At 33.3% G+C, this 11117-nt stretch overlaps 1 protein-coding gene across 1 annotated transcript; it reads left to right on the top strand.

Annotated features, from left to right (window-relative positions):
* Positions 1 to 235: 235 nt before the first annotated feature.
* On the top strand, positions 236 to 724 carry LOC149849062 (uncharacterized). Its single transcript, XM_090006841.1, has one exon. The coding sequence runs from the start codon at positions 236 to 238 to the stop codon at positions 722 to 724; it is 489 nt and encodes a 162-aa protein (XP_089862967.1).
* The last annotated feature ends 10393 nt before the right edge of the window (positions 725 to 11117 follow it).

The raw sequence follows: 11117 nt of genomic DNA, 5'->3' as shown, positions 1-11117 counted from the left end.
AAGTTATGTTTCGACTTGCTCTTTTGCTTATGTGAACTTTCTTTTGTTTAAGATGGCTTTGTGCGAGCATTGCAACAACATTATGGACACCTTGAACAACCTGACAGAGGATGTTGGCAGGCAGGCTGAGGCCATGCATGCCATGGGTGAGAATCTGCAAGCCTCTTAGGAACGAGAGACTCCTATTCCTACTCCCTCTCCAGTTCCAGCAACGGTCGTACCCTACAAGCAATTCATGGGTATGAACCCTCCATCCTTTGACGGGAAGTCCACTCCAGAGGCAGCCGAGGACTGGATACGAGAGATCGAGCGGATCTTTCGTGTGTTGCAGGTCAGTGACGATCGAAAGGTGGACTTCGGTACATATCAGCTTCGAAAGGATGCCGAAAGGTGGTGGGCGACCACCTTAGACGTCAAGTTCTCAGGCGGTGCAGTTACCTATGAGCAGTTTATAGAGGTTTTCTACGCAGCTTACTTCCCAACTCATGAGCGCAGTCGAAAGATGAAGGAGTTCTTCAACCTTCAGCAGGGGAACTCTACCTTGACAGAGTACATCACTAAATTCAGAAGCCTGGAGCGCTTCTGTCCACACATGTACGTGGCCAAGAAGGAAAGAGCGATGAAGTTTTCTCACGGATTGAAATTAGCCTTATGTTTGAGGGTAATTACTCGTGCCCCCTCGACTCTAGAGGAAGCTTTAGAGACGACTACACTCTTGGAATAGGAATGGACAGAATCCCAGAAGACACAGCCTTCTCGACGAAATCAGCAGCAGACAGGCCAAAAGAGTTGGCCTAAGAAGAGATCCTATCAGCAGAATACCAGTGGAAAGAAATCCACTCCACCGGCAAAGAGGAATCAGAACAACAACAACAATCGTCAACAGCAGAACCGGCAGCAGCAGCAGTAGAGATAGATAGTGGCAACATCGAGATGCCCGAAGTGTCGTATGGATCATCCTGGCCGACCGTGTCCTTGGGACCTCGGAGGATGTATCTATTGTGGCAAGATAGGCCACTACATCAGGGAATGTCGGAAGAAGCAGTCCGATGATCTGAGGCGAAATACACCAGGAACGTCGCAGCCAGCACCTCAGCGACCTCCTCAGCAGCAATAATCTTACTTGTCGCAGCAACCTTCCCAGCAGAGGATGGGTAACCAGAAGACCGTGGCAGGGCGTGCCTTCACGGCCACTATCGAGCAAGTGACCAAAGGAGAGTTAGTCCAAGGTACTATTCTGGTCGCTAGACATGCAGCTTTCACTTTGTTTGATTGTGGTGCTTCGCATTCTTTTATTGCTACTAGATTTGCTAGTTCTTTGCCTATGTCTGCTATATCGTTGAATTATCCATTGGAAGTTCGTATGTCGACTGGTGATCAGTCTTTGTGTACTTTGTATATTCCGAGCATCGAGGATTCGGTGGCAAGTCAGAACTTGTCAGCTGACGTGATCCTACTAGACATGATGGAGTTTGATGTCATTCTAGGCATGGATTGGTTGTTTGAGTATCACTTTCAAGTCTTGTGCAGAGAAGGCAAGGTGGTTTTGTACCCTCCTGATCATTCAGTTTTGGAGATCAGCCTTGCTTGACCTATTTGAGACAGTCGCTTGATTTCATCTTTTAAGGTTCAGAAGAATCTACGGAATGGGGGTACTGCATTCTTGGTCAGTATTGCCCCAGTTGAACCAGTGTTAACCCCTATCGAAGATCTTGAAGTAGTTCAAGAGTTTCCTGATGTGTTTTTTGAGAAACTGCCTGGATTACCTCTGAAGCGTGAGATCGAGTTTTGTATTGAGTTGTTACCTGGAACAATTCCGATCTCAAAGGCACTGTATCGTATGGCTCTGGCAGAACTCAAAGAACTGAAGCGTCAGTTGGAAGAGTTGATTGAGCAAGGGTTTATCAGAAACAGTGCATCGTCGTGGGGTGCACCTATTTTGTTCGTGAAGAAGAAAGACGAATCCCTGAGATTGTGCATTGACTACAGAATGCTCAACAAAGCGACGATTAAGAACAAGTATTCATTGCCGAGAATTGAAGATCTTTTTTATCAGTTGCAGAGAGCAAAGATATTCTCGAAGATCGACCTCATATCGGGTTATCACCAACTCTGGATCAGAGAGGAAGATGTCTTGAAGACAACTTTTTGAACTAGGTACGAGTTGTACGAGTTCGTTATGATGCCATTTGGGCTCATAAATGCACCAGCAGCATTCATGAATTTGATGAATCATATCTTCCGTCCGTTCATGGATACCTTTGTGATCGTATTCATCGACGACATCTTGATCTACTCAGAGACTCCTGAGCAGCATCGAGAGCATCTGCGTATTATTTTGGGAGTACTTCAGGAGCACAGATTGTTCGCCAAGTTCTCCAAGTGCGAGTTTTGGCTCTGGCGAGTCATGTTTTTGGGTCATGTGATATCCAATGATGGAGTGTTAGTTAATCATACGAAAGTCGAAGCAGTGTTGAATTGGAAGTAGCCTCAGTCTATTACAGACATCCGCAGTTTTCTCGGGTTAGCTGGTTACTACCGACGTTTCATTCAGGATTTCTCTAGGATTGCACTTCCTTTGACGAAGTTTTTGCGTAAGGGAGTCAAGTTTGAGTGGACTGACTCTTGCAAAGAGAGTTTTCGGATCCTGAAGATGAAGCTGACTACCTCTCTGGTGTTAGCTTTACCTTCTGGCAGAGGTGGTTTTGTGGTGTACACAAATGCCTCAGGTGCAGGACTGGGATGCGTGCTAATGCAGCACAGTCGAGTTATTGTGTATGCTTCACGACAGCTGAAGGTTCACGAAAGAAATTATCCGACTCACGACTTGGTGTTAGCAGTTGTAGTGTTTGCCCTAAAGTCATGGCGACATTATCTCTACAGAGATGCAATCGAGGTCTTTTCTGACCACAAGAGTCTCAAGTATTTATTTTCTCAGAAGGAATTAAATATGAGACAGCGTCATTGGCTCGAGTTTATTAAGGATTATGAGTTCACGTTGTCTTACCACCCTGGTAAGGCGAACATCATGGCGGATGCGCTTAGTCACAAATCGAGCAGTGTTCTGGCTAGTCTTGTGTGGAGTCAGAAGTTGATCAAAGATTTTGTGGCATGGAAGTCATTCTCTGTTGGAGGCAGAACGATCAGATTGTCTGGGTTGGCCATTCGATCAGAGTTCTTGCCTAAGGTTATTGAGGAGGCGCAGAAGCGAAATACTCAATATCAGAAGTTTGTTGATCGAGTTCGTGAAGTGGGCTCAGTCTTTCATGTTGATAACAACGGTTGTATCCGCATGAAGGATCGACTTTGGGTGCCAAATGACCCTGAGTTGAGGAAAGAGATTCTTGATGAGGCACATATGTCGAAGTACACCGTTCACCCTGGTGGTACTAAGATGTTCAAGGATCTTCAACAAAAGTATTTGTGGAACGGGATGAAGCGTGAAGTTGCAGTGTATGTATCGAGGTGTTTGACTGGTTAGCAAATCAAGATCGAGCACCAACGTCCCAGAGGTTCCATGCAGAGGATCGAGATTCCTTAATGGAAATGGGAAGATATCATTATGGATTTTGTGGTAGGGTTACCGCAAACCAGGAGAAAGCACGATGCGATATGGGTGATTGTGGACAGACTCACCAAGTTTGCTTACATCTTACCTATTCGGATCAATCAGCCGCTTGAGAGCTTAGCAGACTTGTACATTCGAGAGATCGTACGGTTACATGGTGTACCTACGTCTATCATTTCGGATCGTGATCCTAGATTCACGTCGTGACTGTGGGGATAGTTGCAATCAACCTTGGGAACAAGGTTGAAATTCAGTACAGCCTTTCACCCTCAGACTGATGGACAGTCAGAAAGAATGATTCAGACGTTAGAAGATATGTGTTCTAAGGTTGTCAAAAAAAATTTATAGTGATTCAATCATGCTTATATGTGTTCTAATGCTATCAAAAAAATTCTATAGTGATTCAATCTTGAATATATGTGTTCTAAGGCTGTCAAAAAAAATTCATAGTGATTCATTCAATGCATATATGTGTTCTAATTCTGCCAAAAAAAAATCATAGTGATTGAATCATGCATACATACGTTCTAATAGGGACAAAAAAAAATTTAGTTATTCAATCATGCGTATATGTGTTTTAAGGTTGTCAAAAAGATTTCTCAGTCATTTAACCATGCATATATGTGTTTTAAGGATGTAAAAAAAAATCAATGTGATTCAATCGGGCATATTTGATTTCTAAGAAGGTCAAAAAAATTCACAGTGATTCAATCATGCATTTATGGATTCTAAGGTTGTCAAAAAAAATTATATTGATTCAATCATGCATATATGTGTTCTAAGGCTGTCAAAAAAAATTCTTAGTGATTCAATCACGCATATATATATTCACGGCTGTCAAAAAAAATCATTCTAGCATGCATGTGTTCAAAGGCTCTAAAAAAAAATTATAGTTGATTCAATCCTTCATATATGTGTTCTAAGGTTGTTAAAAAAATTTCATAGTAATTCAATCATGCATATATGTGTACTAAGGTTGTCAAAAAACTTTTATAGTGATTTAATCATGCATATATGTGTCTAAGGTTGTCAAAAAAAAAACATAGTGATTTAATCATGCATTTATGTGTTCTAAAGCTATCAAAAAAACTTATAGTGATTGAATCATGCATATATGTGTTATAAGGTTGTCAAAAAAATTATAGTGATTCAATCATGCATATATATGTTATAAGGCTCTCAAAAAAATTTATAGAGATTCAATCATGCATATATGTGTTCTATTGCTGTCAAAAAAAAATTATAGTGATTCAATCATGCATATGTGTTCTAAGGCTATCAAAAACTTTCATAGTGACTCAATCAGACATATATGTGTTCTAAGCCTATCAAAAAAATTGCATAGTGATTCAATCATGCATATATGTGTTCTAAGGCTATGAAAAAAACAGTGATTTACTGCATATATGTGTTTGAAGCATGAGAAAAAGCTTTATAGTGAATTTATCGTGCATATATGTATTGTAAGGCTGGCAAAAAAAAATCATAGTGATTCAATCATGCATATATGTTTTCTAAGGTTGTCAAAAAAAAATTATAGTGACTCAACCATGCATATATGTGTTCTAAGGATGTCACAAAAAAATTTTAATGATTCAATCATCCATATATGTGATCTAAGGTTTACAAAAAAATTTTATAGTGATTCAATCATGCATATATATGTTCCAAGTCTGTCAAAAAAATTTATAGTGATTTAATCATGCATATATTTGTTTTAAGGTTGTCAAAAAATTTCATAGTGATTCAATCTTGCATATATGTGTTCTAAGGCTATCAAAAATATTTTTTAGTGATTTAATCATTCATATATGTTTTCTAAGGCTCTCAAAAAAAAATTATAATGATTCAATCTTGCAGATATGTGTTCTAAGGTTGTCAAAAAAACTTTATAGTGATTCAATCATGCATATATATTTTCTAATAATGTCAAAAAAAAATTATAGTGATTTTATCATGCATATATGTGATCTAAGGCTGCCAAAAAAATTTCATAGTGATTCAATCATGCATATATGTGTTTTAATGTTGTCAAAAGATTTTTATAGTAATTGAATCCTGTATATATATGTTCTAATGCATTCAAAAATATTTATAGTGATTCAATCAGGCATTTATGTGTTTTAAGGTTGTCAAAAAAAAATCATAGTCATTTAATCATGCATATATGTGTTCTAAGTCTCTTAAAAATTTTCATTATGATTCAATCCTGCATATATGTGTTCTAAGGCTGTTAAAAAAAATGATAGTGATTTAATTATGCATATATGTGTTCCAAAGATGTCAAAAAAAATCACTATGATTCAATCATGCATATATGTTTTCTAAGGTTGTCAAAAAAATTTCATAGTGATTAAATCCTGTATATATTTGTTCTGAGGTTGTCAAAACAAATTTGTAGTGATTCCATCATGAATATATGTGTTCTAAGGTTGTCAAAAAAAAATCTAGTGATTCAATCTTACAAATATTTGTTCTAACGTTGTCAGAAAAATTCCATAGTGTTACAATCACGCATATATGTGTTCGAAGGTGTTCAAAAAAAATCATAGTGATTCAATCATAAATATGTGTTCTAAGGTTGTCAAAAAAAAATCATAATCATTCAATCCTGCAGATGTGTGTTAGGGTTGTAATAAAAAAATTATAGTGATTCAATCATGCATATATGTGTTCTAATACTGTCAAAAAAAAATTATAGTGATTCAATCATGCATATATGTCTTCTAAGGCCGGCAAAAAAAATTTATATTGATTCAATCAATGCATACATGTGTTCTAAGACTGTAAAAAAAAATGATAGTGATTGAATCATGCATATATATGTTCTAATGTGGTAAAAAAAATTTATAGTTATTTAATCATGTGTATATGTGTACTAAGTTTGTCAAAAAGATTTCCCAGCCATTTAATCATGCATATATGTGTTCTAAGGATGGAAAAAAAATTCATTGTGATTCAATCAGGCATATATGTGTTATAAGGAGGTAAAAAAAAATTCACTATGATTCAATCATGCATGTATGGATTCTAAGGTTGTCAAAAAAAATTTATAGTGATTCAATCATGCATATATGTGTAATAAGGCTGTCAAAAAAAATTCTTAGTGACTCAATCATGCATATATTTATTCTACGGCTGTTAAAAAAAATTCATTCTTGCAGATATGTGTTCAAAGACTCTCAAAAAAAAATTGAATGATTAAATCCTGTATATATATGTTCCAAGGTTGTCAAAAAAAAATCATAGTGATTCAATCATGCATATATGTGTTCTAAGGCTGACAAAAATTTTTTATAGTGATTCAATCATGCATATATATGTTTTGGGGCTATCAAAAAAAATTCATAGTGATTCAATCATTCATACATGTGTTCTAACGTTGTCAAAAAAATTTCATTGTGATTCAATCAGGCATATATGTGTTCTAAGTTTGTCAAAAAAAATTCATAGTGATTCAATCATGCATATATGTGTTCTAAGGCTGTCAAAAAAATTTTCTTAGTGATTCAATCATGCATATATGTGTTTTAAGGATGTTAAAAAAAAATCATTCTTGCATATATGTATTTTAAGGCTCTTCAAAAAAAATCATAGTGAATCAATCTTTCATAAATGTGTTCTAAGGCTGTCAAAAAAATTCATAGTGATTCAATCATGCATATATGTGTTCTAAGGCTGTCAAAAAAAATTATGGTGATTCAATCTAGCATATATGTATCCTAAGGTTGTTAAAAATTTTCATAGGGATTCAATCATGCATATATGCGTTCTAAGGCTCTCAAAAAAAATTCAATCATGTATATATGTGTTCTAAGGCTGTAAAAAAAAATTCATAGTGATTTAATCATGCATGTGTTCTAAGGATGTAAAAAAAAATCACTATGATTCAATCATGCATATATGTGTTTTATGGCTTTCAAATAAAATTTCTAGTAATTCAATCTTGCATATATGTGTTCTGAGGTTGTCAAAAAAAAATTATATTTATTCAATAATGGATATATGTGTTCTAAGGTTGTCAAAAAAAATTCTAGTGATTCAATCTTCTATATATTTATTCTAATGCTGTCAAAAAAATGTCATAGTGTCACAATCATGCTTGTATGTGTTCTATGGTTGTCAAAAAAAAATCATAGGCATATACATGCATATATGTGTTCTATGGCAATCAAAAAAATTTATAGCGATTCAATCAAGTATATTTGTGTTCTAATGTTGTCAAAAAAAATCATAGTGATTTAATCAAGTATATATGTATTCTCTGGCTATCCAAAAAAATTTATAGTGATTCAATCAAGCATATATGTGTTTTAAGACTGTCAAAAAAATTTCATTATTATTCTATCACGTATATATGTCTTCTAAGTTTGTCAAAAAAAAACATAGTGATTCAATCAAGCATATATGTGTTCTAAGGTAGTCAAAAAAATTTCTTAGTAATTCAATCATGAATATATGTGTTCTAAAGCTGTAAAAAAAAATCATTCTTGCATATATATACGCTAAGGCTCTAAAAAAAAATCATAGTTAATCAATCTTTCATATATGTGTTTTAAGACTCTAAAAAAATCATAGTGATTCAATCATGCATATATGTGTTCTAAGGATGTAAAAAAAAATCACTATGATTCAATCATGAATATATGTGTTTTATGGCTGTCAAAAAAAAATCATAGTGATTCAATCCTGCATATATTTGTTCTGAGGTTGTCCAAAAAAAATTACAGTGATTCAATCATGAATATATGTGTTCAAAGGTTGTCAAAAAAAAATCTAGTGATTCAATCTTACATATATTTGTTCTAATGCTATCAAAAAAATTTCATAGTGTTACAATCACACATATATGTGTTCTAAGGTTGTCAAAAAAAAATCATAGTGATTCAATCATAAATATATGTGTTCTAAGTCTGTCAAAAAAAAATCTTAATCATTCAATCATGCAGATATGTGTTCTAAGGTTGTCAAAAAAAATTTATATGATTCAATCATGCATATATGTGTTCTAATGCTCTCAAAAAAATTGTAGTGATTCAATCTTGCATATATGTGTTCTAAGGCAGTTAAAAAAAATTGATAGTGATTCAATCAATGCATATATGAGTTCTAAGTCTGTCAAAAAAAATTCATAGTGATTGAATCATGCATATATATGTTCTAATGTGTTCAAAAAAATTTATAGTTATTCAATCATGCGTATATGTGTTTTAAGGTTGTCAAAAAGATTTCTCAGTCATTTAATCATGCATATATGTGTTCTAAGGTTGTAAAAAAAAAAATCATTGTGATTCAATCAGGCATATATGTGTTCTATGGAGGCCAAAAAAAATTTATAGTAATTCAATCAAGCATGTATGTTTTCTAAGGTTGTCAAAAAAAAATTATAGTGATTCAATCATGCATATCTCTGTTCTAAGGCTATCAAAAAAATTCTTAGTGATTCAATCACGCATATATGTATTCTACGACTGTCAAAAAAATTCATTCTTGCATATATGTGTTCTAAGGCTCTCAAAAAATATTCATAATGATTGAATCTTGCATATATGTGTTCTAAGGTTGTCAAAAAAAATTTATAGTGATTCAATCATGTATATATGTGTTCTAAGGCTGTCAAAAAAAATTTATAGTGATTCAATCATGCATATATGTGTTCTAAGGCTGTCAAAAAATTTTTAGTGATTCAATCACTGCATATATATAATCTAAAGATGTCAAAAAACTCTCATAGTGATTCAATCAAGCATATATGTGTTCTAATGTGGTAAAAAAAAATTCTTAGTTATTCAATCATGGGTATATGCGTTCTAAGGTTGTTAAAAATATTTCATAGACATTTAATCTTGCATATATGTGTTCTAAGGCAATCAAAAAAATTTCATTGTGATTCAAGCATGCATATATGTTTTCTAAGGTTGTCAAAAAAAATTCATAGTGATTCAATCATTCAAATATGTGATCTGAGGCTGTCAAAAAAAATCATTTTGGTTCAATCAGGGATATATGAGTTCTAAGTTGGTCAAAAAAAATTCACAGCGATTCAATCATGTATATATGTTTCTAAGGCTGTCAAAAAAATTTCTTGGTGATTCAATCTTGCAAATATGTGTTCTAAGTCTATAAAAAAAAAACATTCTTGCCTATATCTATTGTAAGGCTCTTCAAAAAAAATCATAGTGATTCAATCATGTATAAATGTGTGCTAAGGCTGTCAAAAAATTTCATAGTGATTCAATCATGCTTATATGTGTTCTAAGGCTGTAAAAAAAATTTATGATGATTTATTCTTGCATATATGTACCCAAAGGGTGTTCAAAAAAATCATAGTGATTCAATCACGCATATATGTGTTCTAGGGCCCTCAAAAAGATTTCATAGTGATTCAATAATGCATATATGTGTTCTAAGGCTGTCAAAAAAACTTCACTTTGATACAATCATAGATATATGTGTTTTAAGGCTGTAAAAAAAAATTTAGTGATTCAATCTTGCACATATGTGTTCTGAGATTGTAAAAAAAAAATTATAGTGATTCAATCATGCATATATGTGTTCTAAGGTTGTCAAAAAAAAATTCTAGTGATTCAATCTTCCATATATTTATTCTAATGCTGTCAAGAAAATTTCATAGTGTTACAATCATGCTTGTATATTATGTATGTCAAAAAAATTTGATAGTGATTCAATCATGCATATAAGTGTTCTATGGCAGTCAAAAAAATTTATAGTGATTCAATCAAGCATATATGTGTTCTAATGTTGTAAAACAAAAATCATTTTGATTTAATCATGCATATATGTGTTCTCAGACTGTCAAAAAATATTCTTCATTATTCCATCATGCATAAATGTGTTCTAAGTTTGTCAAAAAAAATTCATAGTGATTCAGTCAAGCATATATGTGTTCTAAGGCTGACAAAAAAAATTCATAGTGATTCAAACGTGCATATATATGTTCTAAGGCTGTCAAAAAAATTCATTCCTGCATATATATATATATTATAAGGCTCTCAAAAAAATTTCATAGTGAATCAATCTTTCATATATGTGTTCTAAGACTCTAAAAAAAAAATCATAGTGATTCAATCATGCATATATGTTTTCTAAGGATGTCAAAAAAAATTCACTATGATTCAATCTTGCAAGTATGTGTTCTAAGGCTTTCAAAAAAATTTCATAGTGATTCAATCATGGATATATATGTTCTAAGGCAATCAAAATTTTTTTATAGTGAATGAATCATGCATATTTGTGTTCTAAGGCTGACAATAGTGATTCAATCATTGGTACATGTTTTCTAAGGCTGTCAAAAAATTTAATAGTGATTCAATCTTGCATATATGTGTTCTAAGGTTGTCAAAAAAAAATTATAGTGATTCAATCATGCATATATGTGTTCTAATGCTGTCAAAAAAAATTTGTAGTGATTCAATCATGCATATATGTGTTCTAAGGCTGTGAAAAAATTTTCATAGTGATTCGATCATGCATATATATGTTCTAAGGCTGTCAAAAAAAAGTTATATAGATTCAATCATGCATACTT

The sequence above is a fragment of the Nuphar pumila genome, chromosome 1 (assembly GCF_984573655.1).
Source record: "Nuphar pumila chromosome 1, dmNupPumi1.hap1.1, whole genome shotgun sequence".
Taxonomy (NCBI): domain Eukaryota; kingdom Viridiplantae; phylum Streptophyta; class Magnoliopsida; order Nymphaeales; family Nymphaeaceae; genus Nuphar; species Nuphar pumila.
Note: the sequence above shows the minus strand (reverse complement) of the source record. Positions and strands in the feature narration are given on the sequence as shown.

Bases quoted from the DNA above. Each gene is read 5' to 3' on its own strand.
- LOC149849062 (XM_090006841.1), top strand. From the start codon at position 236: ATGGGTATGAACCCTCCATCCTTTGACGGGAAGTCCACTCCAGAGGCA.